At 43.8% G+C, this 20,993-nt stretch overlaps 1 protein-coding gene across 1 annotated transcript; it reads left to right on the top strand.

The window, feature by feature from the left end:
* Positions 1-264: 264 nt before the first annotated feature.
* On the top strand, positions 265-20,721 carry LOC143764311 (carotenoid-cleaving dioxygenase, mitochondrial-like). Its single transcript, XM_077249742.1, has 12 exons — positions 265-681; positions 3,243-3,444; positions 4,541-4,752; positions 8,352-8,467; positions 9,817-9,919; positions 11,180-11,308; positions 11,594-11,754; positions 15,178-15,345; positions 16,424-16,555; positions 17,116-17,298; positions 17,811-17,921; positions 19,627-20,721. The coding sequence occupies exons 1-12, from the start codon at positions 645-647 to the stop codon at positions 19,783-19,785; spliced, it is 1,713 nt and encodes a 570-aa protein (XP_077105857.1). The 5' UTR covers positions 265-644; the 3' UTR covers positions 19,786-20,721.
* The last annotated feature ends 272 nt before the right edge of the window (positions 20,722-20,993 follow it).

Raw genomic sequence — 20,993 nt, 5'->3', positions numbered from 1 at the left:
TAATAATGCTTCTTAAGTGCCCACTTAATATTTAACTGAGTCCCCCTATGTACAGTAGTAATGGCCCCAGCATCGCTGATGTGAGCAGGGGGTCGTGTGACGACTCATTCGGTTTCTCCCAATTAACTTCTATTGAGTGTAGTCAAACTTATCTAGTCAAAACGTGCAAATAGCAAACGTGGTCGCCTGACCTCCTGATCGCACCAGTGAAGTTTGCAGGCAGTGACTGATGCAGGGCCAAGAAGTGTTCAGTGTATGCACACAGAGGGCACTAGGATACAATATGGCTGAGACAACCAAAGCCTGCAAGGCAGAAACTGCAGCTGCTGCCAGCCAGGAAGGAGCTCGTCCGGTAAGACAATAGCACCGTCCACTGCACAGACAGGCTCTGCAACCTGCCGCTGTGCAGTCTGTCAGACTGGGGAGCCGGTATTGTGCTGCTCTCTCCCTGACACCTCAGATGCTGGCCATGTCTCCCAGTGGGCCCCTGCATGTGACTGGGCCCGGGACATTCTCCCCCTCTGCCCTCCCAGTAGCTATGCTACTGCCAAGAATGAAATCATCTCTCAATCAATTACATCCCGTGCATTGCAACCGGAAGAGATCAGGATCTTTCACAGAAGGCAGCACGGCCTCCGTCATCAATGGATTTTATACTCTCAGCCCTCTACAGAATACCAGGTAAGATGCAGACGGCACCTGATGATGTGGCAGACATGTGGAGACATGTTGAGTAATGGTAAGATTCAATGTCACCACGTTGGCTGGATTCACATAATCATCCGATGATCAAGTTATGCATCGGTATAAACGCTAGATGTAAAATTATTATTTTTTTAACCAGTTTCTGGTCCTTTTAAAAAACATGCAAAAGAATGAACATAGCAAATATTTACCGTATGTGGCAATAAAATAATCTCCGTTGTAATCTACGCTCAGTATTTTACCACTTCTCGTTAAATTATTTTATTTGCCAGCGTGTCGGCCTTAGTGATACATGCGATTTCAGCAATGCTCGATCAGAAATGCCACTGAACTAAGTGTCGACTGCTGACGACCACAACATCTTTAGGTGGGCACACTTCATGGTCTTCGGATTTAATTTCTGTTTTGCAGCATTCACCACCTTACGATTTTCCGTTTTTTGCTTTCTTCCCAGAGTCATAACTTTTTTCATTTTTCCGTCAATATGACCATTTGAGGGCTTATTTTCTGCAGGACGAGTTGTACTTTTGAACGACACCATTAATTTTACTATATAGTGTACTGGAAAACAGGAAATAAAATTCTAAGTGCTGCAAAATTGCTAAGAAAGTGCAATTCCACAATTGTTTTCGTTTTTTTTTTTTAAGTTACCATGTTCATTATATGGTAAAACTGACCTGGAAATGTGATTCCCTAGAACGCTATGTGTTCGCAGATACCAAACATGTATAGGTTTATTTTTATTTAAGTGATGGAAAAAAAATGAAGAAAAATAAAATAACATTTTTATTGATCTGGGGCTGGGTGAGGGCTTATCTTTTATGCGCTGAGCTGATGTTTTTATTGATACCATTTTGGGGTAGATACAATGTTTTGATCGCCTCTTTGCATTTTATTGCGGTGACCAAAAACCATATTTCTGTCATTTTCATTTTTTTTCTCGTTATGCCATTTACTGATCGGATTAAGTTACTTTATATATTGATAGATCGGACATTTATGAACACAGCGATACCAAATAAGTGTAGTTTTTAATTGTTTTATTTTGATTGGGGCAAAAGGGGGCGATTTGAACTTTTATGTGTTTTTTAAAATTTTTTATAAAACTTTTTTTTCACTTGCTTAGGAGACATGAAGCAGCGATCGTCTGGGCTATGCATAACTGTGCTTCAGTCCTGCTATGTGTAGCATAAATCATGATCTCCTATGAACGACGGCCACAGGCGATCAAATCAGCTGTCATGTGCAGGGAAAAATGCGGGCTCAGATCCGGAGCCCGCAGCAAATCCAGGGACACGACCTTGAACGTACCCATAAGTCCAAGGTTGTAAAGGAGTTAAACAAACAGGATCATAAATCATCACTAACGTGAAATAGAAAGATGAGAAAATTAATATTTTTTGGCCCTAGATTGGGGATGTCAAACTCAAATACACGGGGGCCAAAATTAAAAGCTTGGGCAAAGTCGCAGCCAACCTTGATATTTATTAAAAAAAAAGTCTACGATTAATGGTGTTTTTCCTTATCATCCAGCAGCACAGCCACTGGGGGCACAAGAGTGAGGTTGTCTCGCTCTCCGCACTCTTGAGTGGCCCACCTGCAGCTATGCTACTTTTAACTGCATCAGTGTCCGCTGAGCGCTGATACAATTAAACTTTGCTGCAGAGCAGGAAGACTACTGAAGGGGCCATGATACAGTGTGAGGGCTACTAAGGGGGCCATGTGATACAGAGTGTGGGCCATGATACAGAGAGAGGGCTACTGAGGGGGCCATGGCAATGTGGGGGCTACTTAAGGTGCCATGATATAGAGTGGGGGCTACTAAGGCTCCCCATGATACAGAGTTGGGGCCATGATACAGAGAGGGGGCCATGGCAGTGCGGGGCCTACTTTAGGTTGCCATGATATAGAGTGGGGGCTACTTAGGAGCTATAAAACAGTGTGGGGGCTACTGAGGGGGTTTATCATACAGTTTGTGGCCTACTGAGCCAGCCATCCAGGATCCTGATACAGTAGAAAGTGCGATGCCGGGCGGGGGGGACTACCTGGTGCCTGGTGTCGCGGGCCAAATATACTCACCCCGAGGGCCAGAGTTTGACATGTGTGCCCTAGAGGCACCCAATACAGGAGAATCCAGATCCCAGTAATTGCGTCTTTTGTTGCTTTGATATTACAGAGGATACACGAGGGAGGCCGATAGATAGGAAGGGAAAAGTGAGGCCGGAAAAAAATGTCCAACAGGTTTCGTAAGATGTAAGGAGCATGGAAAATGAATGCAGGAAACACAAGAAGTAAAATGTACCCGCCTGTGGAAGCAAGTTTTAAGTTGTCATCAGAAAATATCACGTTATTACACAAACTGCTTTCGCTTAAAATATAGAATTGCTTCTACTCTTAGTGGAAACCATTGCATTGTTAGATCGGCTGGATAGAGTTGTAATACCGTGGTGTAAACATGCGGCTTTCGCTCACTCTCCTGATCCTACATCAGGTACCGGGAGATAAACCTAACAAATGTTTCCTTTTCTCATCTTTAGGTCTCAATTATTTCTTTAATAAAGAGACAAATCAGTTGTGCGCTTCCACCGGAGAACAGAAGGAAAGTATTGCACCATTATTCCAGACTGTGGAAGAGACGCCGCAGCCCGTCCCCACCAGAATTACCGGGACTGTGCCGGGATGGATCACCGGTAGTCTGCTCCGCAATGGACCGGGCCGATATGAGTTTGGAAATGACAAGTGAGAGTAATAACGTTTAACCAGATGCCTATTGAAGCCATTAATTATCCCTATACCTACCTCATATCTACAGATAAAAATTTGGTTTCTTCGCAAAATTTAGAAACTTTCTGCTGTTTGCAGTGAAACCAAAGAATAATGTAAATGGCTCAACACAACCAATATAACAAGTGTTTTTCCAATTTCCCCACTAATTGCCCCTTTCAATAACTCCTGCAGTCTTGGGATTATTCACTCCCTTCCTGACAAGCCTCAACTATCATAAAAAGTTCTCAATAATTATTATTATTTATTATTATAGCGCCATTTATTCCATGGTGCTTTACATGTGAGGAGGGGTATACATAATAAAAACAAGTACAATAATCTTAAACAATACAAGTCACGACTGGTACAGGAGAAGAGAGGACCCTGCCCGTGAGGGCTCACAATCTATAAAATCGCCTATTACACAAAGGCTGTCTCCTATATATCCATGAGGCTGTTAGTTTAGGTAAAAAAAAATTGCAATCAGTAGAATATTGCAACCCAAGCATGACTGCATGAATTCAACCTAATTGACTGACGTTCAGCAAATCCAGTGCTTGTCCGAGAGCCTGCGTCAATCACAATGGGCCAGTGGGCCAGAAGTAGTTTATTGTGTTAGTGTCTCAAGTGGTCGTGACTTTGACATGCGTTCCCCAGCTTTACTGTGATGATTATTGGTTGAGCGGATCAATAGATTTTCTTATCAGATGCAATTTGATTTACTCTCCGGTTTACGAGGTGAAAGGGCTGAGCCATCCTGTGCATTTATGGCATAACCGCAGAGAGAGGCGGATCCCAAATAACACATCTCTAAAACAGAGCCTATAGAAAGTTGGCAGCTTGTGGAGCCGTATCTGAGTGTCTGATATCGTTTTATGGTGACAATCATGTTTCTAAATTGCATCAGATTAAAAAAAAAAAGTAACTTTACAACGCTGTTAATAAAGGTTTCCCAATGTTAACAGCAAGACTTCTTTAAGTCTGAACTACAATGACATTGCACCGGATTAGCAGGCGAGTATTGACTCTGTATTTGCTGCAGATTTGATGATCACTTTTTATTTGGCAGATTTAATCACTGGTTCGATGGGATGGCTCTTATGCACAAATTTACAATTGAGAAGGGAAATGTAACTTACATGAGTAAGTTTCTTCAAAGCGACTCCTACAAGGCAAACGAAAGTGAAAACAGGATTGTGGTTTCTGAAGTTGGCACTGTGGCCATGCCAGACCCCTGCAAGACAATGTTTCAGCGCTTTGTAGCCATGTTTGAAATGCCAAGTAAGTCTCCTAAATAGTAATCGCAGACACGATAGTCACTCCGATGACTACAACAGTAACTACCTAGATACAATACTAACCACCCGTAGTGGTAACCACCCAACCAAACCAATAGTCATCGCAAACCCAAAAGTCTCTTCCCGACCAGGCACACCAGTCTCTTCCCGACCAGGCACACCAGTCTCTTCCCGACCAGGCACACCAGTCCCTACCTGGCCAGGCACACCATTCCCTACCCGGCCAGGCACACCAGTCCCTACCCGGCCAGGCACACCAGTCCCTACCCGGCCAGGCACAACAGTCCCTACCCGGCCAGGCACAACAGTCCCTACCCGGCCAGGCACAACAGTCCCTACCCGGCCAGGCACAACAGTCCCTACCCGGCCAGGCACAACAGTCCCTACCCGGCCAGGCACAACAGTCCCTACCCGGCCAGGCACAACAGTCCCTACCCGGCCAGGCACAACAGTCCCTACCCGGCCAGGCACAACAGTCCCTACCCGGCCAGGCACAACAGTCCCTACCCGGCCAGGCACAACAGTCCCTACCCGGCCAGGCACAACAGTCCCTACCCGGCCAGGCACAACAGTCCCTACCCGGCCAGGCACAACAGTCCCTACCCGGCCAGGCACAACAGTCCCTACCCGGCCAGGCACAACAGTCCCTACCCGGCCAGGCACAACAGTCCCTACCCGGCCAGGCACAACAGTCCCTACCCGGCCAGGCACAACAGTCCCTACCCGGCCAGGCACAACAGTCCCTACCCGGCCAGGCACAACAGTCCCTACCCGGCCAGGCACAACAGTCCCTACCCGGCCAGGCACAACAGTCCCTACCCGGCCAGGCACAACAGTCCCTACCCGGCCAGGCACAACAGTCCCTACCCGGCCAGGCACAACAGTCCCTACCCGGCCAGGCACAACAGTCCCTACCCGGCCAGGCACAACAGTCCCTACCCGGCCAGGCACAACAGTCCCTACCCGGCCAGGCACAACAGTCCCTACCCGGCCAGGCACAACAGTCCCTACCCGGCCAGGCACAACAGTCCCTACCCGGCCAGGCACAACAGTCCCTACCCGGCCAGGCACAACAGTCCCTTCCCGGCCAGGCAAAAACAGTCCCTTCCCGGCCGGGCACACCAGTCTCTTCCCGACTGGGCACACCAGTCCCTACCCGACCGGGCACACCAGTCTCTTCCCGACCAGGCACACCAGTCCCTACCCGGCCAGGCAAAAACAGTCCCTACCCGGCCAGGCAAAAACAGTCCCTACCCGGCCAGGCAAAAACAGTCCCTACCCGGCCAGGCACAAACAGTCCCTTCCCGGCCAGGCACAAACAGTCCCTTCCCGGCCAGGCAAAAACAGTCTCTTCCCGGCCAGGCACAAACAGTCCCTTCCCGGCCAGGCAAAAACAGTCTCTTCCCGGCCAGGCAAAAAAACAGTCCCTTCCCGGCCAGGCAAAAAGTCCCTTCCCGGCCAGGCAAAAACAGTCCCTTCCCGGCCAGGCACATCAGTAACCCCATAGACAAAATTAGACTCAGCATTAACCACTTCCTCTCATCAACCACAACAGTCATTTCCTAATCACAGAGGTGACCTCTGAGACCATTGCAACCATCCAGAAATAATTTTATATCCTGTCATACTGACAGTCAAATTACAATTTGGGATTGTAAAATGTTGTGACATCCCAGCAAAGTGTTTTTTTAATTATTTTTCTGAAATTATTCTTGCATATCAAAATCATCTTATTAAATTTCACTGTCCCGCTTGCTTTTCTGGAAAAAAAAGGATGGAAAGGACAAGTAACATAAAGTGAAAAGGAAAGGAAATTAAGTTTATTTGGTTAAATTAAAATGTGTAGAAACTACCGTAACTCAAGGCACATGGAATATATGAGGGGGTTTCTTGCTGGTTATTTGTTCTTGTTTGACTCAGATCAATTTTTTTTTTGTCTACAACTAGCTCACCAGTTCAGCCAGCTTGGCTTCGCATGCCATCTTAAAAGCTATGTTCTAAAGTATTGTAACAAACAAACAAACAAACAAACAAAAACTATTAAAATCAAGAGAGCAAAACACTACAAAAACAGCATAACAAGGACTTGCTGCATTTTAAACAAACGTGGCAGCCACTAAACAATACAAACCACAGCGATTATGGAGAGCTTTAATATTTCATGTCAACTGTTCACAGCATTTGAGACCCAAAATTTAAAAAAAAAATAAAAGTTCAGGCAAACACTGTAGATAGAAATTATTGTCCCTCTGCGCTAACTTCTTGATATCAAAAGATGCAAAAGTGGACGGTCGGATGATCCTGCCAAAATGGTCGGTGTAGACAACTTTTATCCAACGTGTATGGAGGTCTTGTTACATTTTTCCTCGCTTTTGGATCAACGTCTAAATTTGACTTGTGTGAAAAAAATGGAGTTATTTAACCTAATTAAAAAAAAAATGAATAAATAAATATATAGCTGCTCATAAACTGTATAAAAAATTTCCCCCAAAACTATTAAACTACTATTTCCGCACTTTTCAAGCTGTAGAAGAAGGAAAATGCACAATAGGTATAAAAATGTGCATAAGAGAACATGAAGCCGAATGTAGCAAACATGGCACCGCAGGTAAACATCGAGAATAAACGTCCCGTAAATGCCCTCGGGTCTTTGTTTGCCACTTCTGGTTATTACGCCAGGCTCTCAGGACTCTTCCCATAGATATTAAATAACTATTTATTGCACAACTCCTTCTGATCCTGTTTCACACATAAAAGAGAAAGGAACCAGGAGATTCTAGCTTGTCTTTAGTTGTATCCAGTTCCAACAATCAATTCCCCTTCCCCCCCCCCCCAAAAAAAAATGAAAACCCAATTTCATTGCTCTACATGCATTTCCTTTGGCTCAACTCTCAAAGTTTGATAATATAGTGAAGACTACAGTCGACCTGTGGCCGTTGATTGACTGCAGCGGTGATTTGACAATGTCATGTGAACCCTGAGTGACACAGCGCCAATATTGGAACGACGGAGCTTTTTGTAAGGGATTTTTCAAAGTTATTTTATTTCAATTATTATCACTCCCCCCCTCCAAAAAAAAATAAGTAATTCCCTGCAAATAGGATAGAAGACAACTTGCTGATTGCTGGGGGTCTGAGTGATGGGAACCCCCATGATAGTGAGAAAAGCCTGTTCCTAACTACAGAGGTGCGTATGTTCGGCCTTTGCTATCCTGATTGTCTACGGGACTGTCAAAGTAATGGGTGGAAGCCACGCTCCAAGCATGCGCACCTCCGCCCCATCATCTGTAGAGTTGTTCTTGGATCCCAGAAGTCGTATTTCAAGCGATCTGCAAGTTATCCCCTATCTTTTAAGTAGGGTCAAACTGTTTTTGGCAGTGAGCAGCCATTTTACGGAGTGTCACGGAAGCACAATCTAATTCAATCAGCAAAGCAACGTCATAATGAAAATAGTGTGAAGATTGACAAATGCAAAAGCTTAAATAAAAAAATAAATAAAAAAATCAACCCTCGAGTGTTCGGTTTTTTGAATGGAAATGTGCATTTTTTTGTATCATGTATTATCTTTATTTGTTGTTTTTAGAACCGACCGACAACGGGAACGTGAACTTTGTGAAATACAAGAAGGATTATTGTGTCAGCACAGAAACCAACATATTCCATAAGGTGGATCTAGCAACACTGGGAACAGCAGGAAAGGTGATTATTCTTTCCAACATTTCATGTTGAGAGTATAACATCATGAGTTACGCTTAAAGGGGTTTTCTGTAGATCTTGGCCATGCTTATATAGAAGAAGAAAAAAAAAAAGCCCATTCTACCCTTAGCTCAATGGGTCTCCACTGGACTGGAGGTGATGCCACCAGTAACCAGACCCTACAGTCAGTCCATGGCCTCAAAAGTCATGTCATGGGGTAGTGACATCATCACTTCTGGCCTGTCGGAAAACATTGGGGTAGCAGTGCAGGAGTAAAAGGCAGATTCTAAGGATATGACCGATTTAGTTTTGTACTTTTATAATCTCTTTTATAAAAGCAAGGAAAACTGAGCTGCAATATCAGACACAACCCATAGACAGTTGTAACAATATACATGGAAAAAGGAGCAGTTTTTTAGTCGTATAAAACCCCTTTACCGGTGATTCAAAAACTAAGGATTCTGCAGTTGTCACTGTATTTAGCATTTTATGACATATCCAATATTACAGTGCCTGTTATTCTGATTCTGGGTAAAGCTTCTTGTCTAATTACGGAGATATTCTGTAGAAGAATAATTTGAGGGGATAAATATGGCACAACTTTTTATGCTTCTATCTACTGTAAGGTTGCAGCCGGACAAGTCCTGGATGGGGGGTGTGTGTCATGGAGGTGGTAGCCTCGGTGATGTAAGACCCGGAGAAGCAGGCTCCAGCATATAGTGCTGAGGTTTTTGTTTTTTTTTGGGTCCTGATTTTGGTAACGGTCAGAAGAGCAGGGTGGGCCTGGCCATTTTCATACCTTTAGTTCCAGGCCTTGGAACAAACTATTTAAGGTAGTTCACCTGCCTTATTCGGGGTCTATGTGTAGAGGTGGAAAGACCTTGTATATGTTGCTCTTCTTTTGCCAGAAGCGGTTAGGGCAGGACTGGTATCTAACCGGGTGAGCTCGTGCTATTATATGGACTGCTCATTTTCTGTTTTGCTTACCTTTTATTTGAAAGAAAAGCCGTTTTGTTTTCCCTTCTGCTAAAAGTGTAAACTATAATAAAACACTCCTGTTTACACCGAGAAGCTTCGTGGATCTAGCGTCTACTCAAGAGCGTACATCCCCTTTACACTACTTTCACATGAAATAAAAAAGTAGGGACTTGGACTTCTGTAATACGTTGAGGTTGGAAGGATTTATGCACTATGCTCTTACATAACTAGAGATTTAATACTTTTCGTGGTATATACATTACATACAGGTTATCTAAAGTTCAATAGCCGGTAGCCTAATTTGTCATTTTCCCTTTCGAGTTTTAGGAAGAAGATGAAAACCACTTCACTAACTGGATATCATCTCCTTGCAGGTTGACTGGAGTAAATATATTGCTGTGAATGGGGCAACAGCTCATCCTCATTATGACCCTGATGGGACTGCATACAACATGGGCAATTCTTATGGCAAGCAGGGTAAATGTTAAAATACGCTGCATTTTTTTGATAAATGGAACAGTTGCAAAACTATCTGCCTGTATTTGAGTACGATTTTGTCATCCTGTAAGTTTTATATTTCCGTGGCCACGGTAGAGACACCGAGCTGTCTTTAATCTTCAATTATGTACATTCAGTATCCCAAAGTGGTCTATATTACAATAACCTTACTAATTCAGTGGTTGCCGTTGTCCCCTGCCATTTTCATTTGTCATTGTTGGCCATGGTGTTGCTTTGCCCTTCAACAACTTTGAAAAGATTACTGTGAAAGCCATATTTATTTTTTTCAACCTTCATAATTACCTACTATAGCTGGAGGGTCCAAGAAGGAACATTTTTCCTTATGGAGAGTGCTAAGCCTATATAAGTAGACTTGTAGGCCATACAATGCTCCTCTGGGAATTTGATATGCAAATATCCTCTTTGGAGAGGAGGCGGACTGGAAGTCTAGTGCCACCTTTTGGATGTAGCATTTGTAAAAGTCAATATCAACCCTTTAATGAGCCTTGCTGCATGACTTAAGTTAAAAAAACAACAACCAGACACATGTTTCGGAATGTTTATCAATCATTAGTGTCAAGTTTGACTGGGTAGGGGGCATCTGACAGTGATCTCTAAGGGGGAATGTTTTTCCTTGTTGAGAGTGCCAAGCATTGCATGGTCTATAAGTTTCCACAAGGAGAAATATTCCCTCTTAAACCACCAGTCAGAGCCAAATCGGACCTCCTGCTTTGCACTGATGAGTGTCAAAAACACCGAAACGTGTCTGCAAATGGACTGTTTTTTTATCCTAAGTCATTTGGCAAGGCTGGTTGCTGACTTTTTGGATTGCTACCCCCAATAGTTGGCTCTACAGTTTAAATACTCATCTTCTTTGCACACTGTAGCTAGAGAAGTTCTAACTTGAAGCGTCATACAAGGGCTACAGGAAAAAGTGTAGACCTACCCGACCACTAACGGAATAGATGTGTGGCTAAACTAGTCCAGGTCCCAAGACCCCCACTGATCACTCAAAACACCCCTAATTATGCACACAGAGGCTATACCTATGATTTGAATCATTTATGGTCTTAGGACCCACTCCCCGAATGATGTGCATGAAATTAGAGGCAGAAAAAACCCAAAGAGTAAACATTTGCACTAAAATTCTAAGAGCGGTTCACTATTGGAAAGTCAATCACTTTTTCAGAAAGTCTGTATGACACATTGAATGATTAATGATCAGTTTATGACTTGTAGGAACGTTCTACAACATTATTAAGGTGCCTGCTCAGGAATCCGAGGATGAAGATGTACTGTATGGAGCGCAGGTTATTTGCTCTATACCAGCAAGTGACAATTTCTATCCCTCATACTACCACAGCTTTGGTGAGTACAGGAAAGTACAAGGATTGATGTAAATGAAGCAGACAGATATTGGCATTTGGCAAACTTCACTGTGATTAAATTGTTGTCAGGTCTGCTCCTGCTTCCTAAAACATCGAGCACATAGAGGGAATGTCGTAGAGCGATCTGTGACTATTGTAGTGCAATTAGCTACATGTCATCAATGGTGTATATCCAGACAGAAAGAGAAGGGATTGTCAAAGAATCTAAGTGACCAAAATACACCAAGTACTCACAAGTATTTCCTTTTTTTCTGCTTTCTCTCAGGAATGACAGAAAACTACATTGTGTTCATAGAACAACCAATCAAGATCAATGTGCTGAAAATAAGGATGAGCAACATGACCGGGTCACCCATAATTGACTGCTTTAGCTGGGATCCCAGATACGACACCATTTTTCATGTGGCAAATAAACACACGGGCGAGGTAAGACCAGGGCTGCCACCAAGAATTTCAGGGCCTCATAATGTTAACATTTTTGGGCCCCCTTGAGACTCCGCCCAGGCTCCATTCCAGCTCCACCCCTCGAACCTTCCACACTCCCGCTACCCATTGTTGGAAAAACTCCACTTATGCACCACGTCCTCACATGGAACAGTTAGTTACATACACAGCCATCAACTTTTGATTTGGCCACAATATTTTTTAGGCCGCCACCACAACAAGGTAGGCTCTTTTGGCCGGGCCATATTCTATTCTAATCTGCTAAAAATTTGTTAAAATATTTAATACTCTATGTATATTTTTCTTTATTTTTCTTTAAGGGAATTAGTCGCACACCTCTTTTAAAATCATCAATAATAATAGCAACATACAAGGAACAAATACCATCATATCATGGCCCGGACCACATATTACCACTGCATAATGACCGAATAATACCACATACAGGGAACAAATACCACCATACCATGATCAGACCACTTATTACCATCACATAGTGACTGAATTATACCACATACAAGGAACAAATACTGTCACACCATGACCAGACCACATATTACCACCACGTAGTGACTGAATCATACCACATACAAAAGAAAAATACCTTCACAAAATGGCCGGACCACATATTACCATCACATACAAGGGACAAATACAACCACACCATGACCAGATCACATATTACCATGACAGTTACTGAATAATTCCACAAGGGACATATACCACCACACTATGACCAGATCACATATTACCACCACAGTGACTGAATAATTCCATATACAATGGACAAATACTGCCACATCCTGACCAGACCACAAATTACCACCCCATAGTGATTGAATACAATACTGATCATTAATAAAAAAATAAAATACTGTGCCAGATAAAGAAAAAAGTGACATAGTGCCGCCCTACACAGTAAAAGGATCCCCCTCAATAAAACATTTGCTCTCCCCCACCCTCAATTCATAATAATTTGCTCTCCCTCATACACAACTCTCAAGTCATCATCATTTGCTGTTTCCCAAGCCCAGGCTCAATTCATAATCATCTACCAGTGCCCCTGGGGATTGGTGAGCAGAAGCAAAATAGGAGGGCCCAGACTGGATCCAGGCCCATTCTCTCGCTTCTGCTAACTGGGCCCCATACACCAGTAAGGGTAGTATTGACTTGATGGGGCCCTGCATAAGACTATAAAATCATAGAATGTTAGAGTTGGAAGGGACCTCCAGGATCATTATGTCCAACTACCTGCTCAATGCAGGATTCACTAGACCATTTCGGACTGATGTTTGTCCAGCCTCTGTTTGAAGGCTTCTATTGAAGGAGAACTGGCCACTTCTCGTGGCCACCTGTTCCACTCATTGATCACCCTCTCTGTCAAAAAGGTTTTTCTAATATCTAATCTGTATCTTCTCACTTTCAGTTCCATTCCATTGCTTCTCATGTTTCCACGTGCAAATGAAAATAAGGACGATTCCTCTACACTGTGACATACCTTCAGTTATTTGTAAACAGCTATTAGGTCTCCTTTTAGCCTTCTTTCTTGAAAGCTAAACAGTCCCAGATCTGTTAACCGTTCCTCGTAGGACATACTTTGCAGTCCGCTCACCATCCTGATAGCTCTTTGAACTTGCTCCAGTTTTTCGATGACTTTTTTTTTTTTTTAAATGTGGTGTCCAGAACTGGACACAGTATTCCAGATGAGGCCTGACCAAGGAGGAGTATTTGCCTTTTTTTTGCTGCTGCATCACACTGTTTATTCATGTGCAGTATGTGATCTATTAGTATACCCAAGTCTTTTTCACACGTGCTGTTGCTTAGTTCTAGTCTTCCAATTCTGTAGATGTCTTTTTCGTTTTTTCTTGCCCAGTTGTAGAAGTTTGCATTTCTCCTTTAGATATTATTCTATCAGTCACTGCCCATTGTTAACGTTTATCTAGATCCTTCAGAACTGTCTTCTCTAGTGTTAGCTATCCCTCCTAGCTTTGCATCTTCTGCAAATTTGATCAATTTACCTTCAGTTCCCTTATCTAGATCATTTATAAAGATGTTGCATAACGCTGGGGCCAGGACAGAGCCTTGTGATAGCCCACTTGAAACACTCTACGAATTTGATGTGAAGCCATTTATTACCACTCTTTGAGTACAATCACTGACCTAGTTATGACTACATCTACTGCACATATTTTCAGGATAGGTTGATTAATCCTCTAGATCAGAAAACGTGGAAGAAAATTGATGGTGTTGCTATAACTGACGTCAGATTTACATTTGGCACACTGGTATGGATCAATTTATGGCTATTAAAGCTAATTATCATGGCCCCTTATGCCATCTTCCCACAGACCATTGTGTACATTACTTACATTTGGTGGCCACAATAAAAAGGATTGTCAAATATTCAAGCTAGCCAAATCCAGCCAGCTACAGAGGACTCACATGTGCAGCCCCAAGACAATCTGATAAGTCTCCTGCATGTGGCCTTGCAACAGGTTAGGCTATTTATAGCATAATTTTCAGGCACAGGATACTTGAAAAAAGACAATTTTATGAAGCTTTCATATAGGAGATGTATGTTGTTTCTGCAGGCAAGCAATTCTGGAAATGGATAAGTGACCACAATGGGCACGTTTCATACCCCCAATCCTTTTTATCAGGGAGAGGAAGTGAGTGCAGTTGTCTCCGGCAAACAAATAGACTGTGAATAGAGCGGCTGCACGCATACATGGCCACCGTTCCTTTCCAACAGGGTGTTTAAGACTCCTTCTTGAGTTTGGACAACCCCTTTAAATTAAGTTACTCAGTGCTCTGATCTCCTGCAGGTTCAGAGGCGATGAATGGAGCATGATCACAGATTTATTAAAATTTGACATTACATAGCTTCAATCTTGATTTTAGACAACTCCTTGAAATTATTTGAATGACACAACTTTCATTAATGGTGTATTGCGTAAGGCTTCATGTGTGCAATGCTGTGGGGTATGTACCCCAATATAGTCCTTATTATTTCCATATAACTCAGGATTGTGTGCTGGATACTGCATTGTAAACACAAAGATGCTGCGGTGAAACTAAAGGTGACGGAGCCCAGATATACGAACATGCTACGTTATGTTCTGAAGACTCAGAGTCCAAATGGAAGAACGTTTATAATAAAAAAAAAATTGGATGTTTTTTTTAATGTCCTAGTGGTAGGTCAAGGCTTTACATTCTCTACTAAAGGACTGGGACACAGACCAGTCACACCAACAATATTACACTAGTTTGAAAAATTCAGGAAAAACATACAATTGTAATATAAGTTGGATGTTCATGTCTGTCACCCTGTACTAGTAGTAACTTCAGGTTTCTGATACAGTCATATATATACTTATGAAACATGTTCTTTTCTTTTTCATCTAGCTGCACTCTGTGAAATTTCATGCTCAGGCATTTGCCATGTTTCATCAAATCAATGCATATGAAGACGAGGGCTGCATTGTGCTTGATCTCTGCTGTCAGGATGATGGCACGGCTATAAAGATATACCAGCTGCAAAATCTACGCAAATCTGGGGAAGCTCTGAATGAGGTATTGTATTAGTGAGTGCAGGACCTTATAGTGTCACATCAGTAATGTAGCAAAAATAGTAGTGTACCAAAAATTCAGAAACAAAAGAATAAAAAAAATATATATATATTTTATATATATATAATTTTCACATTGCGTTTTGTCCCATGTTTGCTGGTCCCGTCAGGGCTTACGCAAAATGGGATTCGGACCTATGCGCCGACGGGGACATAGACTATAATGGTGCCGACAGAGTGACCATGCGCTCAGCCATTCATCTTTTTCGGGTATGTACACCTATAGGAGGCGGATGATCAGATGTATTATAAGTGTTCACCTGCAGAAGGTGTAAACATCCGATAATGATGCACATCCGAGCGCAACTTCACTCAGTCTGCACCATTATAGTCAATGGCCCCATCGGTGCATACACTCGAATCCAGTTTTGTGGGGTTCAGACATATGTCCTGATGGGACCAGTTATTCACTTTCTATTAAAAAAAAGTGGACATCCTCAGGACATTTTTTCTTACCCTAACTGCGATTATTTAAGAGAGAGAATAATTTTTGAAATTGTATTTCATTAAAAAGTCTGATCACAGCTTGGCTTTTACAAGCCCTTTTTTATCCTACATTTCTGGCTGCAGAAATAGTTAACTGAGAGACGGTCGGTGAGCTCATTCTCAATACTGGTGTGTTGTTTTCTCATCAGAATTATGATAGCATCTAAGGTTCAACTCCAGTATGATATAGTCTGTGGTCAGAAATCGCAACCCTGTTCCGATAAAAGATTGATAAACTCCCCATCAGAACGAGCTCAGTGACAGATACTCAGTTACCTCATTCTGCATTCAGCAAATGACAAGTGCAATCCAGAGACTACAGAAAGCAAACAACGCCATTTTTTAAAAATTATACCCAAATGCAAGGATTATTTTTAGACAAAAATATGCCCAATTATGAAGTCCGACAAGTAATATTATAAGTTTCCAGATAAAGCAAGTCTCACTGACGGGACACGTTTTCTGACCGGTGGTAGACATTCTCTTCACATCACTGCAGTTACATCCTTTGTTCTCGCCTTCCTTTACTTCAACAGTTCTACAATTCAGTTCCAAAGTCTTTACCTCTCCGGTTTGTGCTTCCTCTGAATACAAAGACGCCACATGATACAAAAATCAACCCCCTCAGCTATAGCACGGCCACAGCTGAGAAAAGAGCTGATGGCAAGGTAAATTTTACTTTTATGCAATTTTTTTAATTATTATAAAGTGTTTTTTTAGAAGTTTACAACAATCTGGATAATTTGTTAAAAAATAAAAGAACAGCGCCTCCTTTGACCACAGCTTGTGGTTGGTATTGCAGCTAGTCACCGTTTCTGTTACTGATGTCTATTATTTGCAATGCTAATGTCCCTTCAGCAGCGCTGCAGCCAATCACTGAATGCAGCGTCTTGTGGCGTCTACAGTAAAAGGGGAAATTTTGGGAATAATTGCATTAAAGCAGGAAAGTAAATTAAATACCAAAATAAGTTCTTCTGGTAAACGACCCAACTATTCGGTGGTCCCATCTTGCACTCATGACATGCTGACTACATGCACATAACAGCTGCAAATAATCACTAGTCAGGTACACAGTACTGCCATTTTCACAGAGACCAGTGATTGACTGCAGCGGTGTGTAGTCATTAGTGATGAGCACGCGTACTCGGGTGTTATCCGCTGTTGGCGATGTGTCAGAGTCTCCGTCGGGTGTCTTCTCTACACAATACCTGTGTGCTGTGTTTTCTAGCTGTGGTGTTCACCAGAACAGCTGTATGATCGCACATTCGAGGACATCGGAAGCCTCGACTTTCCTGCCATTAACTATTCCCAGTACAACACTAAGAAGTATCGCTATTTCTATGGCTCTGGGCTCCAGCGTGTCATAGGGAGCTGCCTGGTGAAGGTGGATGTTAACACCAAGCAGTGTACGGTAAGTACAATCACAGCGATGTCCAAACGTCCAAAAATTTCCACAAAATAAGCCCTAGCATGATTTTATAGGATTTTTGGAGCATGAAATTTAAACCCTAGTGACAGTCAGGGACGGCGTTTGGGGGAAGGGGGGATTTGGACCCCCAACTTTTCTATTCCAAGGCTAAAACTACTTAAGGTCCTTTGGTGACATCAGTCATGTGAGATCATAATTGTTGTATGGACAGTTTGCAAAAAAAAACAAAAACCTGGACATGTGAACACAGCACATAATGGGCACATGGTCTGTTCGTGAAAATCTTCAATAAAACTCCTACATCAAAAATGGAATAAAAGCTTAGATTTGCTACTGAGACTTCTTTACAGCCTATCCAGGTGTCTTCGGAGCCATTATTCTCCCACTTTCTTTATACCCTGCTCCCTTCATAGAGTTTTATGAACATCATGTAATATTGTATAATCTTAAATATTTATTTTTCTAACTTACATGGATCTGGTGTTGGCTTACAGACTTGGCAGGAAGACGGCTTCTACCCCTCGGAGCCAGTGTTTGTCCCTAGCCCACATTCATGTGCCGAGGATGATGGGGTGATTCTCTCTGTCGTAGTCTCACCGCGGCCGGTAGGTACAGACCTTGTTCAGTTTATTAAGCGCAGGACCCAAGTATACACATTTGGCACATAAATATGTCACGCAGAATGTGCCCTTAGGTTGAGGTCACACGAGTCATAATTCTCATTTTCGAGAGTATCGGATCGAAAAAGTTTGATCAGAGTGTCATCAGATTCTCTCACATGACAGAATCCAGCACAACTGCAGAGAAGATGGAGATCCTAATTTCTCCATGTTCTGTGTCGCCGTAAATCAGAGTGCGGTCCAATGTTTTACATGCACCCATAAACTTGTATGGGTGCGCATAATCTGATTTGTGGAGCCACTCTGGTCCATCAGGGAGGCCAGCTATCCATGGCTGCTGTGTGGGAGCACAGAGAGCTGCCTCCTACCTGCTGGTATCTGCATGCCGAGATCCACCCCAGGCTCAACTCCTCCAGTCCCGCCCCAGGCTCGGCTCCTCCAGGCTCGGCTCCCCGAGTCCCGCCCCAGGCTCGGCTCGCCGAGTCCCGCCCCAGGCTCGGCTCGCCGAGTCCCGCCCCAGGCTCGGCTCGCCGAGTCCCGCCCCAGGCTCGGCTCCCCGAGTCCCGCCCCAGGCTCGGCTCCCCGAGTCCCGCCCCAGGCTCGGCTCCTCCAGTCCCGCCCCAGGCTCGGCTCCTCCAGTCCCGCCCCAGGCTCGGCTCCCCGAGTCCCGCCCCAGGCTCGGCTCCCCGAGTCCCGCCCCAGGCTCGGCTCCCCGAGTCCCGCCCCAGGCTCGGCTCCCCGAGTCCCGCCCCAGGCTCGGCTCCCCGAGTCCCGCCCCAGGCTCGGCTCCCCGAGTCCCGCCCCAGGCTCGGCTCCCCGAGTCCCGCCCCAGGCTCGGCTCCCCGAGTCCCGCCCCAGGCTCGGCTCCCCGAGTCCCGCCCCAGGCTCGGCTCCCCGAGTCCCGCCCCAGGCTCGGCTCCCCGAGTCCCGCCCCAGGCTCGGCTCCCCGAGTCCCGCCCCAGGCTCGGCTCCTCCAGACCCGCCCCAGGCTCGGCTCCCCGAGTCCCGCCCCAGGCTCGGCTCCTCCAGTCCCGCCCCAGGCTCGGCTCCTCCAGTCCCGCCCCAGGCACGGCTCCTCCAGTCCCGTCCCAGGCTCGGCTCCCCGAGTTCCGCCCAAAACATGTGCACCAAAAAGGACATTGTATTGTATGTTGGGAAAGGATTACATTTGTTTGTACGCCCAATTGGATGCAGTGCCCTAGAATTTGATAAAATGGTAATTCCATAGTCCGGTTAGGGAAGCCCTTTAGTGCAAAAAAGTAAACAATTCTACATTTGACAGCCGAACTCTGTCAGCACAGAATGACTGTTCAAACAAAGTCCTGCCGCTGGGTGTGGCATGGCAGGGCCAATCATTTATATACACCTGCCTACCTGCTTGGTTTCCATCTCCATCCTTCTCTGGCCCTATGATGCCAGAGCCATCAGTCATATAAAAGTTAGGCGGAGATTGAGAGAAAACAAGCAGGTGGGAAAGGGTCGTTACATGTTTGGTCCCGCCGTGAAGCACCGAGTGCCTGTGATTGGTTTGAACCGTCATTCTGTGTTGACAGAGTCCCTTTAATGTCTGACTTCAGGGACACAGGGCAGTAGAACGTATTCATTCCCCTGCTATAAGCACCTAAGAAAGTTTGTCCCCGCTCCAGCAAATAACCTTTAACAATATGTATTTTTCTTTATTACTTTCTAGGACAAAACAACCTTTTTACTTATTCTAGATGCTAAAAACTTCAAAGAAATTGGACGTGCAGAAGTTTCTGTTCAGATTCCTTATGGCTTCCACGGGATCTTCGTGGCGCAAAATGAAGAAGCTCAATCAGCGAATGGCAGCAGCGAAGAAGACATGTAATACACAGGCGCAGGGATGATATGGCTTTTTGCACTGACTTAGCGCGATATATTTTTTTCTAAATTTACTATAACATGCCTAATTTATGATTCAGGCTTTCTGCTATGGAGCCGGGAGTTCTGAGCACATAGAGGACAGGAGATCAGAATGACGACATTCTTGTCGTCTTTCCCGGATAATCGTAGACCAGTAAGCCTAACAACCTTATATATGGGAGCAAGTGGCAGAAAATAACATGGGATTGCCAAAGCAGGTCTACTAAAGGCAAAAGTTGTCAAACTAACCTGAGTTTTTATAAAGAGGAGAGTAAAAACCTAGGCAGAGGCGCCTCTGGGGATATAGTGTTTTCAGACTTTGCAAAGATGTTTGACGCATATGCCAAATTGGTAAATGAAGGTCTACAAGCTTAGAAAGCAAAGAGAGCAGTGGTGAATGACTTCTCTGAATGGTCTCTGGTTATAAATGGTGACCCCAAGGTTCAGTGCTGGGTCCTCACGTATTTATTAAATTATATAGAAGATGGAAGTAATCGTGCACTCATTAATAAGAGCAAACATTTTAAGCAAACTCTTCCTGATAACTTAGTGGTTTTTCTATAATGTTTAAAATAAAAAAAAATCTACCATTATGGGAAAGAAATGTAATATGTGATTGAGAAGCCACAAAAAAAATCCTGGACATGAGTTTTCTGACCAGTGTCTGCTCCCGATCCTGCCTTCAGCTCCCCTAAACAATGCAGCACTTGTTACGTCTGCGCACATCTCCTGCTGTTCTGTTTCCGACCCTCTTACAGATACAATGTAATGTAACGTGATACAATCTCACACTATTTTCTACATTTCTATTTCCTTAATATTCACTTTTTTAATATAAAAATATCCCTTTTCTATGCAGATTGAGTCTTTATTGGATTATTAAAATCTGTACTGAATTATTAATTTCTGCCTTGAAAATTTCACTCTGTATTTATAATAAGGAGTATTTTTCTTATTATACTTTGCCATTATAGACACGTACACAGAGCCTTAAAGGGGTATTCCCATCTCCATCCTATCCCAGCATGTAGTAGGCGTAATAATAATAATATTATCAAATACCTCCAATTAGAAATGTAGTATAGTTCTCCTGATAATTTATGTTGTTTACCCCATGTGCAGGGCAATGCAGTAGTATGGGTATCTATGGTTACGACCACTCATACAGTGACA

Source organism: Ranitomeya variabilis, chromosome 4 (genome assembly GCF_051348905.1).
Source record: "Ranitomeya variabilis isolate aRanVar5 chromosome 4, aRanVar5.hap1, whole genome shotgun sequence".
Lineage (NCBI taxonomy): Eukaryota > Metazoa > Chordata > Amphibia > Anura > Dendrobatidae > Ranitomeya > Ranitomeya variabilis.
Note: the sequence above shows the minus strand (reverse complement) of the source record. Positions and strands in the feature narration are given on the sequence as shown.